This window comes from Heterocephalus glaber, unplaced genomic scaffold (assembly GCF_053883595.1).
Source record: "Heterocephalus glaber isolate CG9 unplaced genomic scaffold, H.glaber_assembly_v1.0 deba00001587, whole genome shotgun sequence".
NCBI lineage: Eukaryota > Metazoa > Chordata > Mammalia > Rodentia > Bathyergidae > Heterocephalus > Heterocephalus glaber.
Window position 1 is genome coordinate 3005376 of NW_028258365.1, and position 18555 is coordinate 3023930.

General features: G+C 41.9%; 1 protein-coding gene and 1 long non-coding RNA gene across 4 annotated transcripts in view; one reads left to right on the plus strand and one right to left on the minus strand.

Moving 5' to 3' along the window:
• Window positions 1-2958, plus strand: part of LOC147823368 (uncharacterized) — a 74739-nt gene extending 71781 nt beyond the window's left edge. The window contains exon 5 of one of the 3 annotated variants that reach the window (XR_015443963.1): window positions 2412-2958. This is a non-coding gene — a long non-coding RNA (uncharacterized LOC147823368). The remainder of the gene's footprint in view (window positions 1-2411) is intronic. The other 2 variants (XR_015443964.1, XR_015443962.1) reach the window with 2 other exon arrangements.
• Frem3 (FRAS1 related extracellular matrix 3) overlaps window positions 1-9832 on the minus strand; it is a 64354-nt gene extending 54522 nt beyond the window's left edge. The window contains 9 exon segments of the mRNA XM_021247709.2: window positions 2430-2519; window positions 3886-4163; window positions 4165-4874; window positions 4877-5595; window positions 5598-5795; window positions 5798-6451; window positions 6454-6823; window positions 6825-7680; window positions 7682-9832. Coding sequence (XP_021103368.2) covers window positions 2430-2519; window positions 3886-4163; window positions 4165-4874; window positions 4877-5595; window positions 5598-5795; window positions 5798-6451; window positions 6454-6823; window positions 6825-7680; window positions 7682-9027 — 5221 coding nt within the window. The 5' untranslated portion in view covers window positions 9028-9832.
• Window positions 9833-18555: the final 8723 nt, after the last annotated feature.

Here is an 18555-nt window from a genome sequence, read left to right on the forward strand (position 1 = left end):
TTGCAGCTCTAGGATCTTCTGTGAGTGCTTCTATCCATAAGACCTTGGAGTTCATCTGAGACATATGCCTAATGCACAGTTCTGGAAGTAGGACATAGTCTTCTCTTAATGCTGTGACTGTTGTTACTGCAAACTACAACAACACCAGCATCAACAAAGTCCACTTCAGTTCAAGGATGAAACTGTATCACCACATGTCTGTCCATCAGAAATTGCTTGCACAACCCGGGAGAAGCTCCGGGAGAAGTTAGTGCAATTAATTCTCAGGAAAGAAAATTATTAATTGAGCAAGTTGTGATTTTCATTAGAAATTCCATTATGGAAATCTTCTAAAAGTGAAAATATTGTATGTATGTATGTATGTATGTATTTATGTGTGTATGTACGTATTTGGTTCTTTTTGAGACAGGATCTCATTTTGTAGTGCAAGCTGCCCTTGAACTCACTATATAGCCCAGGCTGGCCTTGAACTAACAATAATCCTCCTGTCTCAGCCTCCCAAGCGCTGGGATTACAGGCATGCACTACCATGCCTGGCTAAAAGTGAAAATATTTTAAAAGAAAAAAAGATTAAGTTGGCTACTATGAAGAGATTGATTCATCAAATTTAAAAATATTAGACAAAAGTGTTCAAAGGAATTTCTTTGTCAGTAGGTGGGAAGTGTTCCAAGAATGTTTGTCTCTAGCAGACATGGATCTTAACTCCATGCCTGGCTTTCAGAGACAACTTAAAACTCCACTGATAAGAGATTACACAAACATTTAAGGAGTTTATGGCTATGCCCGAATGGTTTAATATCTAGCTATCAACAAATGTATCTTCAAATGTTTGGAGTGTCAGTTTGATCACTTTAATTTGCAAAGTGTTTCTTTGTTGGGTTAGAAAGTGCAATCTTTGATCTATTCTCTGGCTTCTTTTCGTGGTTTCAGTTTCCTGAAACACAGGTAGTACAGCACTGACAATTAAAAACCTTGGCTTTGGAACTTGCAAGACCTATACTTGATTCCACCTCACTTGCTTATTATGTGAAGGATTTCAGATGAGCTGATCAAAGTTAGTGCCTTCATATCAAAAGTGCATTATATTATATTATTTTGTACTGCTGGTTCCCAGAAAGCAGTAAAAATGGTAGCTACAAGAATTTTACATCCCAACCTCATTACAAACTGATTCCTGTTTCCGGTGTTACCTACAAACACAGCATCACAGCCAGGGGGTGTTTTCCTTATCAGGAATAGAAAGGTAGATGTTCATTCTAAAATATTTCTTCACTTTATGAATCACATTTCTTTCCTTTATGAATCAGTTTAAAAGGCATAAAGTCACCTTATTAGCAACTCTGATTCTTGAGAACTTGGGAAAGGGAAGAAGTATTTGTTCTCAAATTTAAGCGAGAAGATGGAGAAGAGAGATCAGTGTTTGTCCTGACCAAGAATTAGCCTCATCAGGGGAGGAGACCGTAACTGTCAGTGAGCACTTACCCTGTGCCATTAATAGTATTATCTCAACTAATCCACGTAGGGACTCCTTTGAATTAGGTATGAAGGCAAGTTTTTCATAGATGGAGCAATTAGTAACAAAGGGGACAAAGTAACTTCTTCAAGGTCACACGGGACAAGCTGGGATTCAGACCCACAATGCCAACTGGCCTCTCATACAGGCTACTTGGCAATAGATAAATCAGCCCTTGACTGGTTAAATATGATTTAGGCAGAAGACACTTGTTTATTGCTGGGAATGAATAATGATTTACACTGAAAAAGAGGTTATTGAGTGGCAAACAGCATATGGGCATAATTTCTGCTATTATCCTGTCATACTTCAAAGTGATTTTTCTCCTGGCCACATAATTATTGTACCCCTAGCTGTGTAAAGAAAAATGCTTTTCATTAACTCATTGCTGCCATTATGTGGCTGAGAAGATACAGTAGGCAGACACAGGTGCAGCAGAAACAAGCAACTTTTCAGCAAGTTTTCTTCTGTGCCAGGGAATTTATTTTTCATTTCAAAGGAGATTATGGTTCAAAGGCTAGAGAGCTATAAGATTCAGTTCTGGAGCTGAAAATTCTAACAAAATCTAAAGGTAGATTTTTCTATTTTTTTTTCAGAATGATAAAAATCACTAGCTAGGTTCTCCAAATCTATTGAAGATAAGATGTAGTGCCTTTTAGGACGTTGTATATAATCCAGGTCAGGGACATATTCATATCTCATTTGTTAAATTTCTCATGCTTTCTCCTCCTAAATTGATTTGTCAAGAAGCATTGGTTGGGCAAAGGGCCTTAAATAAAGAGAAAATACTTCATTTGTTGGCATTATGTGTGACATTACTGATTATAATGAGTACATATAAATGATTTAATTTTTTTCAGTTTTGTATTGATTTTAACTCACCATGAATCTTTTTTAGGATTTCACCCTTGACTACCACTGTCTTCAACAGAGAAATAGAAGATGTCCCTTGTTGCATTGCTGCCCTGCTTCAAGACATAGCAGATCTGTATTTCATCAATGTCAGCTGCAGAAAAAGAGCAAACATCACACAAAGTTGTATTGGAGCAGCAGAAAACAAGGATATTAACCACTTCAGGGCTTTAACTGTGCATGGAAATACTGCAATAAATAAAATTTAACATAATGATGACATGAACACGAATCTGTCTGCTTCCTACAGTTGTAATGGCAAAAATAAAATTTAATTTAGAACTTTTCTATAGAGCTACTAGATGCATGTCCTCTGAGACAGTGTATAACAAGGAGCACATTATGGCTGTGCTTGCTTTACAGGATCCTGGTTCTCTTTGGACAGCCTTGTGTTAAGCTTGCATCAAGCACTCTCTTATTAAGCTTTCTGTACAAGCATAGAATTTGCCATAATGAGGGATACTCATTAAAACCATGTCAAAATGAATTAAAATAAGAGTTACTGCTACATCTTGAGGAAAAAGAAAGTGAAAATAAAAGCACCATTTTTAATTCTATTGCTTATTTTCAGGTTTTTGAGAATTTATTCCCTGGATGTATAATTGTATTTTATTGGTAATTATTAGGATTTTAAAGACAATTTGGGAGGGATTAATGAGAACAGTTTTTACAGTGCCATAAATGATTTCATTTGCTTTAGAAGCAATTCTGAAAATGTAAACAACTATTTTTAAAACACACTCTGCAAGTTTTACTCTGAGATTGCATCCATCTTACCTGTATTATATGTGAGAAATTTTATGCATCTCTTTATGTGTCATGCATAGAACTACTTAAAGAAGTTGTAAGACAGTGTAAAGAGCAGCCAGAATATATCAGGCCACATCACTTGGGAAAGCAGAGGGACCTGCCTTTAGTTCATCATTAGTAGCAACACAAATATAACATATAACAGGAAATTATCTTTAAAATATGGTCCTGCACACACTTAGGCAAACTTAGTTCTATTTTTTTTTTAAATGTGGAAATTACATTTGAGTAGTAACTAAAAATGTGCAGTGTAATAATTTACACCCAGACTGTAGACAGCAAACATCTTTAAAAATCTAGACACAAACAAAATATAAAAAGAATTTCTAGAGGTCATTTGTAAAATTCAAAATCAAACTGATATTATAGAAATTAATGCAATCATACAGAGACTGAGGCTGCCCTCCAGTTGTTTTACAGTTTTAAGGTATAATTACAAGCTTTATTAAATATCTGTGGCTTCTTGTTAGATGAGCATGGTGATGAAATAGCTGAAAAAAGATTTGTTGCCTTTTTTGTTTTTATTCCGCCATAGTTTATAAGAAGCAGATGTTACTGCAAATGGGCTGGGGTGAGGATAGTTTTACAAAGAGCTGAGAGCTCTCCACTGAAGGAGGGAGATATGGGCATCAGGGAAGAATGACACTGACCTTGTATAAACACTCGCGTGCTCTCCTCTTCAAGGCCAGTGTTGCCAATGCAGCCATTCTCTGGTCCCCTTGTCGCTTTGTACTTCAGAAGCCTGAGAGGACTGTCTTGATCTTCTGCCTTCAGAGACTTAATAGTGATGAGGAAGCCCATGTGTCCATCGTGAAGGCACTGCAAGGCTGGGGCACCCCTGTTAATGACAATGTGGGGAACCTTGTTGTCGGCAGAGCTTATCTGGACCCTCATTACTTGAGGTGTGTGTGACTCCAGGTCAGTGTCTGACATAGAAATCATTGTCCATGCCATCTGTCATGGTCAAGGAGAAACTGTCCTCAGTGGTCTCACTGTCATCATGCCAGTAGCTAATCAGGTGCTCATTCAGTTCTTGCTTGGTGAAATTAGTCACAGAATGGCTACCATTATATAAAATCCTACCATGGACAGGGACCTGATTGATTGTAAAGAGAATAAAATCATCAGACATATACTTGTCTTCCACTGTCAACTCAAAAGAAGTGACCAGTTTGCTGTCCCCTCCCTGCAGTGTTAGTTTATGGAGGGTCAAGATAGGTTTCCTGTTGTCTGCATCCATGATGAAGATCCTGAGGGTCCTGAAAACAGAGCCGTGACCACCAGACACTCTGAGCTCAAACTTATCCCTCTTTATTTCATCATTTGAAATATGGACATAGTATATTTTGTTGCTAGCCAGTTGAAGCTCAGTGAAAGAGGCAATAGACTCCCCAGGCTGGCCAGAACATTCCAAGTGGCCCAGGCTAGAAGCCTGTGTAATGCTGAAGTGAAGTTGTTCACTAGGGCTGTGGATGTCACTTGTGTTAAGCAGTTCAGTGATGAGGGTCACTCTGTCCCCTTCCATCAAGGTGATCCTTTTGCTGACTACTCTAGGAAAGATCCCATTTAAGCTGCCAATAGTGACATAGAAGTATTGGTCTGTCATAGAATTGACCCCATCAGTTACATCAAACTTGATGTAAGAGCAACAACTCCTTGGTCTGACTGAGTATAATGGGTGAGGCCTCTGTCAATTTCATCCTAGGTAAAATTCATTCCCAAAGTGAGTTTGTTCCTCACTTCTCCTCCAGGTTTTCTCAGCCTCTGAAGAAGCCCTTGTTGAGGCCCAGAGTGGAGGACAAAAAGGAGGCTCTTCTCATTTGAGTTGAGATCTGTAGCCTTGAGGACCTGGTTTGTGATGACTTTAGAGTGTCCAGTCTCTGTTTCCACCCCACTGTTAGTGGTCAGCTGTGGGGTTTGATCATTCACTGGGATCACCACAATGGGTACCTTTGAGTGGGCAGTGTGCTTGCTGTCACTCCACCAGACCTCAAAACTGTCCTGGGTGGTCTCTGAGTCATCATGCTCTTACACAATGGTGGATGCCTCCTGGATCTCCTGTAAGGTAAAGCAGCAGACGAGCTGGTTACCTGTGGCCAGCTGCTGTATGATTCACCCATGGCGAGGGAGAGCTGTGAGTTGAAAGTGAAGCTTATTTGGTGGCAGGTAAGCATCTGCTCCATTGAGCAATGGGGTATCTATGACCAGGCTCATCCCTTCTGATACCAGAAACTCATGGGCAAAAAGCTCAGGCTGCTCATGGTTGGTGGGTATGATGATGATAGGGAGGAAGACATTCGGGGAGAAATTGATGCCATCAGAGCAGTGGAATGTGAATTGATCTGCTTGTGGTTCTACCTGCTGTGGAGACTCTGTACATAAGTGATATGTCCCTCTCGGATATCCTTGATGTAGAAGGCACTGATTGCTTTACCAGCCCACAGCACTTCTGAACCAGGAGCTGGTGCAATGTTCTCCAGGTAGCCAGAGGCTGGCTGCCCAGTCACTGTGCATAGGATTTCATCTTTAGGAGTGTCTGCATCTTCAGTGTTGAGGTGTTTAAGGTCAAGGGGCTCTTCTCACCTTCGTAGACAATGAAGGACTCCCCCACTAAGACCTTGGGGGTGGTGTTGTCCACTGGCAGCACAGTCATTTGTACCTGAACCTTCTTCATTTTGCTGTCTCCTGCTGCCCAGTGATAAGAATCCTCAGAGAAGATGAGGCTGAAAGCACCATGTTGCTTTTGGAAACCAACTTCACCTCCAGTGTGGACATAGGTTACTGCCCCACTGACGACATCTTCTTGGGTGAATCATTCTGTGGGCAAACCATTCACTAGAATAGTGCTCAGTTTGCGGCTCTCTTCCACAATGAAAGACAGCACCAAGTCATTTATGTCCTTTCTACCATGAGTAACATCTGTGGTGATTTCAGTGGCTCTATTCTCTAGTGTACCTATGGAAATATTCAGTGATGAACTATCTGTGGTAGAGATCCTGGGACTTTTGTCAACCATAGTGGGATGCACAGAAATAATGACAGTGATGGGAATATGATGCATCCAGTCACTTACCTCCAGATGGAAGATGTCACTGGTAGCCCAGTCTTTGCTGTGCTGGTAAGAGACACTCCCATTAATAATATCCGCTCATGTGAAAGATTCTCCTGGAACCATATATTTTTTTAAGTATTGTAAGTGACCATGTTGGGACCCCAGATTAATATGAAGACAATTTGGTCAATGTCTGTGTCAGGGTCTATAACATCTAGCTCATTGCTGCTGAGGATAAACTTATCTCCCTCTGAGATGGTAAAACCTTTGTTGGTGACTTCTGGAGGCTGGTTGTCCACAGGCTGCAAGAATATTGTGAATGTGCCTGGCACACTATTGTCTGCAGTGTCCTCCACCTGGTAGGTGAACTGTACAACCTGAGATATAATACCCGGTTTCTTGTGTGTGGGCTGGTAAGCAATCTTGTGGTGATTTACTTGGGCCTCGGTGAAATGCATGATGAGTCTGTCTGGTGAATCAGTGAGGACAGTTTCTTCTGCCTGGACTTGGTGGTTGCTATCTGTGTCAGTTGGGGGGTGTCAGTAAGGTGTACCACAGGTTCAGGTCATCTGAGACCTGGTCAACATATTGGAGAAATTTCTTCTGGGAGTGAGTGAGCTGATGTTTTCGCACAGTCATTTGTAGAGTAGTTCCTGGATACAGCTCTGGACTCAGCATATCCACTGGCTGGATCTTGATGGTGAAGAAGTGCTAGTTGGATAGATTGGGTGAGTCATGGTCATCCTCCACATGGAAGGCCAGGTAGGCCATTAGAGATTGAGGGCTATGTGGGCCAAGATGGTGGTAGAAGAGTCTTCCTTCCATGATGTCTCTCCACAGCCACTCAGTCACTACCATCTCATACAATCCTTCCTTTTCCACATAATGCTAGGCACTATTTAGAGGGGACAGAGGTGGTTCAACCTGCCACAGCAGCATGTCCCCCAGGTGCTGGCTTGAGTGGCAGGACCCAGAGGTCAGATCTCACTCTCCCTTATTTCCCTCTAGGGATTGATCCTCTAGCACAAAGTGGATGGCTTAGTCCTCAGAATCCATATCTGTAGCACTCAGGACAAAGGGGGAGATCTGGGCCACCTGCCCTTGGGTCAGTGAGAGTCTTGTGTTGACACTGACTACTGGAGGTTCATCATCCACAGGTATGATGGTGAAGGAGAGGAGGTACTCCACATGGTGGTGCCCATCCTCCATCTGAAAGATGATGTTGTCACTGTAGGTGTCACTCCCATCATGATAGTATACCACTTGCTCTGCTGCCAGGTCCCTGAGTGTGAAATACTTGCACCCAGTAGGTGCCCCAAGAACCACCAGCTGCCCATGTCTCAAGCTCCTGACTCCAGCCATTTTCACCTCCTCCAGATTTTCTTTGTCACTGCCTGAAATGACCTTCGAAAAGCAGTAGTCCCGTGTTATAACTGGCCACCAGAGCCAGGGCATTGGTGGGCTTCACTACCACCATGAAGTCAAAAGGGTCTGAGGCGGCCCCATTGTCGCCCATCACTTCCAGCTCCAGCTGGAAGATGCGTTCCCCCAGGAAGCTCCCTGTGGGTGGCCTACAAGCAATTCTGAGCTCCCGCAGCTCTTTTTGGGTGAAGAAGGAGAATGGAAGGCCCAGGGGATCATCGGTGCTGACCACATAGCCCTGCTGCCCCCGGTGTCCTGGTGGGGCTGCGGTGACATTAAGAATGCTGAACACCAGCTCATCAGGGTCCGACTTGTCGTCCTCCGCTGCCAGTGCATCAGGGGTCAGGGCCGGTAGCACCAACTGATCGACCGCTAACGTCATCAGCACAGCGAGGTCGGGCCTGGGCACCGTGTTCGGGGCTCCCTCCTGGATCCTCACTAGCAGCCGGAAGTGTTCACGGGCCAGCACCTCTACTGACCCAGTATCTCTTCTCAGTGGCCCTAGCTGCTCCACCAACATGGGCACACAGCCTCTGTCGGGAGAGGAGGTGGTGGCGGTGTGCAGGTACCACATGCCAGCCCGGATAAAAGCCTCACAGGGCACCGGCTTGGCCCTGGGGAGCTGGGCCCCCAAGGCGTCCACCAGGAGTCCATACTAGGGCAGGGGGGCGCCCTCCAGAGGAAGTGGGGTGAGCAGGCACTTGCGGGTGGTGGGGACCCCGGACTCCGGGGAAGGGAAGCCCAGCACGCTCCGGTCCACGGCCTGGCTCCATCCCCGCAGTTCTAACACCGTCAAGGGCCTGCTGCGCGTCACCAGCTCCAGCCGGGAGAAGCCCACCTCCACCACCAGGGCGAAGGGCAGCACCCGCGTGTAGGTCGGGGCTTCCTGGCGCAGCTGGAGCAGCACCCGGGTGCGCCTGGGGGTGAGCGAGCCGACGTGGGTGTGGTGGACCTGGCGGGCCCTGAAAGTGCAGGGCAGGCGGCGCGGGGAAAGCGCGCCATGGTGCAAGGGCTGGACGTCCAGCACCGTCACCTCCCACCGGTCTCCGGGCTGCACGCCAATCACCAGGTCCCGGAGCGGATCGAGCCAGAGCGAGCGGCCCAGTGGCACCCGGAGTCCGGGGTTGGCGATCAGGACGCTGGGACCCACGGGGCCGCTGTCCTCAAGTGCTCCCCAGGCAGGCAGGAGGAGCGCCCGCTGAGGCTCGATCCCATGCAAAAGTGCCTGTCCCCGCAGCGCGTGACAACTCAGCAGCAGGCAGGCGAGCGCTGTGAGCTACGGGCGCGGGCCGGAGGGGTGCGGAGAATCCCCGGCCATGGCTCCAGGCGAGGAGGGTCCCCTGTGCCAAGAGGGGCCGCTTAGTGTCAGGCGGTGGGGGCGCTGGCTGCTGTCCAGGCGGGAGCTGCTGCGTGGATTCCGCAAAAGCCAGCCGTGGCACTGGAGTTGCGACAGGTGTTAGCTGCAGGGAAGGGGCTCCGCCACCTCCCTCTGTTTCCGCCTCCCGCTGCGCCCGCGTCCCAGTCTCTCACCGGCTGGGTCAGTTCTGTGCGGAGGAGCCATCGCTCGCGGGGCCCATTCTTCCAGGGAGTGACCCCTCTGGCGGAGCGAAGAGAAATCAGTCCTCTTCCTCACCCCTGACAGGAGTGCGTTTTCTTACAAAATTGAATCTCAGCGTCAGTGCGGACATAAAAATAAAAGCTGGCAGGAGCTGGTTTGCAAATAGGATTTTCCAGCTGCCTGTCTGATGAAACAGCTTATTCCAGGTCTTGTAATTTGGTGCTTCCAAAGCAAGCCTCGCATTTTTCTTCTGCTTAGCTATGGGGAGAAAGAGGCAGCATCAGGGCTGGCGAAGTTGAATAGTTTATAATCTGTTCCTAGCCCTGGGTCTCACATAAAACAATGGAGCGTGGAAGGAGCAGGTCCTTCTATTCCTTCTATTTTCTTAGGATGTGGTTTCCAGATCTGATCAACGGAGGCTGCGTGAGTTTATTAGACATGACTCCTAATTACTCTCTTTGTAGAAAAAAATAGAGAGTAGCCGAAGGGGAGAATGTCAAAGGAAACTGCAGAGAAAATGTTTCCCACAGTTGCTGGATCCACTGCTGTAAATCAATCTACTTAATACCTGGAATCAAGCTTGCAGATACTGTTGACTCTGTTGGGTGGGTGTGGTGTTGGGCACAATCTTATCTTAATTTTTAAATATCAGCCAAGTCAATTTAGTCACTGTGCAGAGTAATCTTTTCCTATGAATAAAATAGTAGTTGATGTACTTCCTTATAAGTGTGAATGTGACTTTTTGTTGACAAAAAAAACAAATGAATACAAAATTGTTTTGACACAAATGGCTTCAAGGGAATACAAATCTGTGGAATGTCCTCTAAATTAGTTTTTTAATATTTCTTTTACAGTGTTGCAGTGCCTCTTTTATTGACTATTTCGGCTGCATCAGTAGCTGCCAATTCTCAGAGCAAGAATGTGAATGGTGTAGTTTGAAAGAGTTAATGTATTTAAACATGAACTTTAGTCAGCCAATGAAATGCTGTGTTCTATGCAGTCCTGTAAAGGAGAATGCTAGTACAAGTCAAGAGAGCACAGATTTGTTCATATAACAGATTTAAGGTGCATACATTTGAAATAATGTATGTTTAGCTTAGTGAGGCAGTGTTAGTCTAGTGTGTCCAGAAAATATTATTTAAAATGCATTTTAATTGAAACATAAGTAAAATATCATAAGTGAAAGAGGTATTATATTTCATAAAGCCACTGCTTTGCTCAAAGGATGAGTTTTTCTAAGAGAATTTTTCTTAGTCTGTATATATTAAAATTTAGCTGGTGACTTTTCTGATGTGAGTGTAGATTTGGTTTCTGTTCAGATACCACTTACACCAGGGCCACTATCTTGTTCATGTGTTTTTTCCATTAGGGACAAAGACCGAGGCAGGCAGCTGACAGGACAGAAAGCTAAATCACTATATTTATGCGGTTCTCTTCTGACCTCCCCTTCCAGCATATATTCTCTCTGGCCTTTGTCACCATCCACTCTCTCACAGGGTCCCCCCTCTTTATTATTTCCATTTCTTCGCCTCCTAACCCTTGTCCACTTAGGATGGTTCAGTTTGGATTCCTCCTAAGACATACCAACACAACTCTTGCTCAGGTCTTTAGTATCCTTCATGTGGCAAAATCCCATGATGCTCTCTCAGAAGGGCCATGTTGCCACACCCTTCTGGTTTCCTAATACCTCCCATTTTCAGTCCCACTTCTCTGGGAAGCCCTTTGCATATGGTCTCCATGCCATGTTACTAGATTTCTGTCTGCAACTACATAACCATTCATGCATCAGTTGATAATTGTCTTCCCCACTAGGCTTGAAGCTCCGTGAGAGCAGGAAGTGTATGCTACTCATTGTTGAGACCCAGTGCTTGTACTAAGGACTAGCACATAGCCAAAATGTAATAAGTATTTGTTGATTGATTGGATGAATGAATGAATGAATGAATAGAACAGTGAAAAACCATCAGAAATAGTAACTGAAATAGCATAAGGTCCAGGTGTTGAGCAGAAGGAATGAGTACAGGTAAAGGATAACTTCCTCCTTTGCCCAAAATATGCCAGTTCATTAGGGGCTGGTGTCATTTTTGTTTAGAGAATGCAAATTTATTTTCTAGCCAAACATTGATATTATCAAACCATTTTCTTTCCACAGGGCAATTTCATTTACCCATATTGTACTTTGCTATAACATCACTTCAAATTTATCCTTTAAATCTGACCTGCATTTCAAGTCTAACACTAAGCAGGAAGTAAATGGGATATAAACTGTAAACCATCTCCATGATTTTTCATGTGCTCTACATTATGTGATTCCTAAAAAATACCCACAAGGTGGTTATGTGTCTTATCTCTAATTTATATGTAATAATAAATCTCCCTTTGTATAGGTATTATAAGAATTAAATAAATTACTACCCATAAAATGCTTGTAATAGTGTCTGGCACACAGTAAGCACTTAACAAATGTAAGTTATTATTATAATTATAGATAGGAATTGAGATTTATAGGAACTATGTAAGAAATCTTATCTTGTAAATTTTCCTACTCACACTGAAAGTGTATCCTTCAGGGAAGGACACATCACATGACCCTGACACTCCAGGGGGACTTTCCATCCTACTCTATTCCATAAATTATTGGCTCTGCCCTGAAATTCATGAAATAAATGGCGCCAATAGGGCATAGAAAGAGGACACTATGTCCAAATATCCTGCATGTCTTTGGTACAGAGTCAGTACGTTTTTAGAAAAGCCATATCCAGCTTTTAGGAGAAGTGACGGAGAACAAGGAGAGGAAGTTCTGGCCTCCCAAGCCATGAAATTCTCTGTTAACAGTTCCGACCTCTCCAGGCCAGCACATCCACTACCAGCAAGCAATTCAACCTGATCTTTGCTGAACTTATTTTTTCTCTACCAGCTGGAGAAATGAAAGGTCTTAAACTCTAAGTACCAGAGGATGCATGCCTCAAACCAAGTTGCTTGCAAAAGGTTAAGAATGTACTTGTTACACTGTTACCTTTACTTAGAGGTTTACTGTAATTGACCTGGGGCCACCAGTGGATGATTAGGTACAGAAGAACATGCTGCAGAGTGACCACAGGTGAAAAACAAAATACAAAGAAAACATTAAAGTGGCATCCACTGGCTTTGTAAGTCTTTTGTCACCTATTGGGACTGTAGCTTCAAGAGACATTGCTGTCCCGTTACACAGCCTGTCAGTGGCAGGGCAGGGCCAACTGTGTGCCCATTTCTCAGGCAGTTGGTGGGATATCTGCTTGCTAAGAATTCAGTGGCTACAAATCCATCTCCCTGTCGAATCCCAGGGCTCTGTCTCCTGGCATACAGCCCTGGAGAGAGTTGCTCATCCCCTGTGGGACCAGACACCATTGTTCTCTGCGCCTCTTCCCGTGACAGAGGGTTGTTAGGCACAGACTCCATCCAATGGGCAAAGAGAGGATTCCAAATGAAAGTAATAACATATCACACATCCCACACTTTCCAGTGAGCTGCTTCTGCGCCACATCCTCTTTGCTCCCCTTCAAAGAAGAGGCTGAATGTGAAAGTACATGGATATTGTCAGAACACTGGGAACTAGACTGTGTGGAGAAGGAAAGGGAGCGGTAAAATCGTTTTGCCTGCCATTAAGAGAAGAGAATTGATGTTTTGGGGAAAGATCCATCCTTAGGTGGTTGTGTGCACAGCCTGGATTGATTCCGTTTTGGCTTGGGCTGTTGCTGCACAGGAAGAATGACAGCAGCAGGGAGTGAAGGTCAGGGTGCCTCTCTGGAGGAAGGAGAGCAAGACCTTTGCTTCTCGGCACCAGTACAACAGCTAATTCAGACTTCCTCACTCCTGGTAGAGAAGACAACCGCGGGAGATTGCAAGGGATTTTTCAGCCCTAATCTACAATATCATAAGCAACCATCTTAACCTTAAATTATACAGCACACCAAAGAAGAAACCATTTTTTTTTTTAACTTCAAAGGAGAGCACTAGGAACAAAGCTAAAAGATTGAGTTTTTCTAGTCTATTTGATGTGCTTTGTTCTACTTATTGTAAGGGGAGGCCCAGGGCTCATTTCCTTCAAAATTGTTTAAATTTTGGAAGCAAAATTTCTCATGATAAAAAGTGATATTATGCAATTGGGATTGTTTTTTGAGAACTCTTAGTTGACTCTGAGGTCAAAAATGCCTTAAAAATGACACTATTTTGTTCATTATTTGGAGTTTTCATTAATCCAATTTGAATCAGTTAATAGGAAATCTGGATTTTTAGGCATAGTCTTATTTATTAGTTTTATCTAATATAAAATGATGTATTTTTATTAAATCACTTTTCTTTCTCTTAGTATTTGATTTGCTCCACAATCCAATCACAATTTAACCTCTGAAATGTAAAGCTGAGTTAAATTGTGAAAATGATTTATTTTATTTGCCAATTAAATAAAAATACAATAACTTCTTATTTTTTCTTTTGCATATACTCTGAGTAACCTATTTTGACTTTTTCCCTTTTTGATCAGTAATAAAAAAATATAAGTAGGAAATATATGACAATTACGTTATGATTCTACCTTCATTATATGTTTCTAAGCAATACCTTACTGCTATATCTTACTGCAAAATATGACCAAGAGCTGTTGAACAGATGTTCAAATACAATTTAAATATTAACTTTTTTTTAGAAGACGTTAGCCAAAGTGTACTAAGTATCAGTTACATAGGATGAGTAAATTTCAGAGACCTAATGTGACATGGTGACTACAGTTAGCAGCACTGTATTGTATACTTGGAATTTGCTAAGAGAGTAGATCTTAAATGGTCTCACCACACACACACCACAATTTAAGGTTACGGATATGGTAATAGTTTGACTGAGATGATTATTTCACAATATCTATGTATATAAAATATTACATTGCATACCTTAAACATGCAATTTTAATTTAACAATTATGTCTTATTTCATAATGTCTTCTGTATAACAAAATAATACATATTAGTATTACATATTACACTTTAAACATACAATTTTTATTTATCAATTATATCCAGTAAAGCTGGAAAATGTTAACTTTTTATACTTTTTTATTAATACATCCTTGTATATGTAATGTCTACAATCCCTGTGTAGAGTTAGTACATGTACATACATCTTTTTTAATGTCATTGTTATTTTTAAGTGATATATCATTTTTCCAGGGTTCCTGTAATAAGGAACCAAGGCTGGGTGTGTAAACATCAGAAATTTGTTGTCTCACAGTTCTGGAGGTAGTAAGTCCAAAGTAGCAGTATCAGATCCTTCTGAGGTTTAAGGGGAGGATCTGTTCCAAGCCTGTATCCTTGCCTGGTACATGCTAATCTCCTCCTTGTGTCTCTTCACACTGCCAAACTTTCCTTTCCCAAAGGACATCAGTCCTGTTGGATTAGGGGTTCCTCTCCTGACCCTATTTTAACTTTACTATCTCTGTAAAGATGCTGATAAGGAAGGTCACATTTTGAAGCACTTGGGGTTAAGACTTCATTCCACATATGCATTTTTGGGAGCAAGAGTTTAACCCATAACATTCCTCTACTGACCCTTCAAAAATCATCCTCTGCTTATGCAAAATACATCTACCTCATCTTACTATCTCTCCAAGACTTAATCCATTATAAAATTAATTCTAGGTGCAACACATCATCCAAATATCACTTAAATCAATTATGGATGAGACTCAGTATATGATTCTTCTTGGGGTCAAATTCTTCTCCAGTTGAAATCCTGTGAAATAAGACAACTTATCTGCTGTGATGGCTTGTGTCTGGGTATCTCCCCAAAGCCTCATGGAGTCATAGGTGGGCTTTTTCAAAGGTGGCTGGATCTAGAGTGTGTGATGCTGGGATGAAAAGTGGTTAGTAGTTTAGTCCACTGATTGGTTTGGCATAGTTCCGGGTGGGAGTTTTGGGTAACCCACCCCAAGTGTAAGGTAGCGTGGTAGCCTGGATTTAAAAAAAAAAAAAAAATATATATATATATATATATATATATGACAGAAAGAGGGCTAGTGTGGTCTCTTGTTGCTTTTTGCTCACTTGCTTGGTGCTTTGCTGTCTCCTGCCTGCTTGCTGTGGACTGTTTCTCCTCTGTGATGGCCCTCCGCCTTCCTACTCTGCCTTGGAGCCAGCTGGTCATGGACTGAAATCTCTACAAACTGTGAGCCAAAATAAACCTTTCTTCCTTTAACTTTGGGTGTTGGGTGCTTTGTGTCAGTAATGAGAAAGGTAACTAAGACATCTGCTTCTAAAATAAAATGCTATAAAAGGCATAGGGTAGACATTTTCATTCTGAAACGGTCAAATCAGAAAGAATATAGGGATTATGGGTCTCAAGCAAGTCCAAATCCTGGAAGAGAAAATCCCACTATATTTTAAGGCTTGAGAATAATCTTTTTTGGCTGAATACTCTGTCTGCTCCTTTCTCTGGGCTCCCCCGAGTGGTGGCTCTGGCCTTACCTCTGAGTGGGCATTGGACCATATTTTGAACTAGTTACATGAAAAATTCTAAAGAATAGGACAATTTTGGCAGCAAGTTGAAGGAGAAAAGAGGAAAAAAATTTGTCTAATTAGAATTCCACCTGCTTAGTAATTTGATTATCTATACAGTAAAGATAGTGCTTGATGTAAATTCATATTTGGGTGATTATATAGCAAATCCACACTGGAAGACTTTATATATGGCAGAAATGTACTACTTTATTATTAGATCCTTTCAGAAATGATGATAATAAGAATTATCAATAATAAGGCATATATTTTCACTATGATTTTTTAATATGGGGTCAAGTTATTAAACAATTCCAAACTGACATATTGAAGTCTAAGAGGAGGCTCTGTTCTAAGCCGATCTCCTTGTCTAGTACACGCTGGTCTCCTCGTGTCTCTTCACACTCCCCTCCCTCTATATGGCCAAACTTCCCTACCCCACAGGACACCAGTCATGTTGGATTAGGGCTTCCTCTACGGACCTCATTTTACTCTACTGACCCTCAGATCCTTAGGTTAGAGCTATACATATTTTCCTCAGACAGGACTAAAAATGGTGTCATTCTTCCCATAGAAACTGATCCAGAAATTATAGTGGGGAGGATGTCACATCAAGGTACTTCAGTAACTAACTTGTTAACTTTTAAATATCATTCAGACTAACTGCAAAAGATTGTTAACTATAATGTCTAAAAAAGTTTTAAAACAATATGAGGACTAATTTTGACCATATTATGTGGTAGCGAGATTAATTATTTCTGGGTGTGTCTATAAAGGTTTTTCTGAATGGAATAACAACAACATTTTAATCAGTGGACTTAATCAAATATTTTCCTCCCCAATGGAGCTGAATCTCCTTTCATCTGTTGAAGACCTGAAAAAGTTAGAAGGAAGAAAATTACTCCCTTTCCCTTTCTGCCTGGTTATCTAAGCTGAAATATCAATCTTTTCCTGCCCTAAGTGCTCCTGGTTCATAGGCCTTTACCCCCAGGCTGAGTACACCCCTTGTTTTCCTAGGTCTTCAGGTTGCAGACGGCAGAATGTGAGATTTCTCAGCCTCTGTAATTGCATGAGCCAATTTCTTATAATTAATCTTTTCTAATGTAAATCCTATTTGTTCTGTTTCTCTGGAGCAGTCTGGTTTATACAAATCGGGAACTTATATATATATATGTCAAAGGTACTTAAAATACATTCAGTTAACTTGAATAAGTTTATTAAATCTTTTCTGTTAAAGTTTCCAAAGAGAATTGATTTAATCATCTTTTAAAAATGAATTTATAATTGCCATGTTAAAAGTATTTTCAAAAGTAGATACAAAGTGTAGGGGAATGATCAAAAAAGATTAAATTTGTATCCGGGTATGTGTATACATTCTCGGAGAGGAAGAAACATGTTAGGTTTGGTGAAACCTTCTACCTCTCTCAGGTAGACAGGGCTTCTTGGAGCTACAGCAATTAACAGAATTTACATTTTCCCCAATCCTTTAAAAGATAGATATGGGCATGTAGGGTCACTTGCAAAACTTTCCTTGGAAAATAAGCTCATTTTTCAGTTAAAACCAAATGCACTGGGAATATGGAAGTTTGGCAAGATTAACAGGTGTAACCAGTCTGTGTTTCAAGAATTTGAAGGAGCTCTAAATTCAACTAATTACAGGGTTAGATAGGTAACATGTTAATTAGGCCACAGGAGTATAAGAACATAAAGGAAAGAGGTAGCATCTGCATTTCTTTTGGATCAATACTAAGTGCATGTTTTACACTCAGGTGTGGTTTACATATATGAAGGATACAGTGTTTCACAAAGCAGCTTGTGCCTTCCAAGGTATGAGGTTTTGGAAGATGGCTCATCTTTTAGGCACTAGGGGAACATTTTGTGCACTAGGGTGTATGTTGTAGGGAGAAAGGACCTTCATATGTGTTCAGTTTCATTTTACATAGGAATCATATGAAATGAGCACTGGTATCGAGCTGTGTGTGTTGACCCCATAATGGTAAGGAGGTGGTAAAGGAGGCCCTGAGTCACTCACTGCATGATGGGCTGTTATGCAGCAGGGACAGTGAAGCATGGAGTAGGCTCCATGGGGGTGGTACCCTTGTGGGTTGATCTTAAATATCTGTTTAGGCTGATAGCCACTTAATAAGAAACCTCATTATTTTACTACAGAGGATTGTGGGGGGAAAAGTAGGATACTTAGAGGAAGGAGAAAAGGTCCAAGTGAAGCCAAGATGGACGATTGTAGAGGAACACGTAACTAAGAGTACAAGAAAGCGGATAGGGAGAAAGAGGACCAAAGCTGTAGGAGAAAATACATGGAGTGAAAACTAAATGCAATGATACAAGAAAGTTCAGGACATGTAGGCATCCAGGTTGTTCAACATCAGTTTTCCTTGCCCACTTCTTTTATTTTGAGGCAAGAATTGGCTTTTTAATTCCTGCATGTTCCCTAGGACCCAACACATAGTAGGTGTGCAATAAGATTTGTTAAAGCAAATCATTCCAAACTTTATCTTCAGCTCTCATATTTTACATAATTTGTGTTGTTTTGTGTATAGATCATTCCAGGCTTGGCCTTAGTTTCTCTTTAATATGTAGAAGAATACAGTTTGTATATTGAAGATTTTGTCTATTCATTTCAGGACCTTCTGAAACAAAAGTCCTGTAAACAGATTCAAATATGCAATTTATGAAGTTTACTGAGCTTCTGACTTCATCCATTTCATTTGAACAAGAACAGCCATCATAAAATGGAGATTAAAAT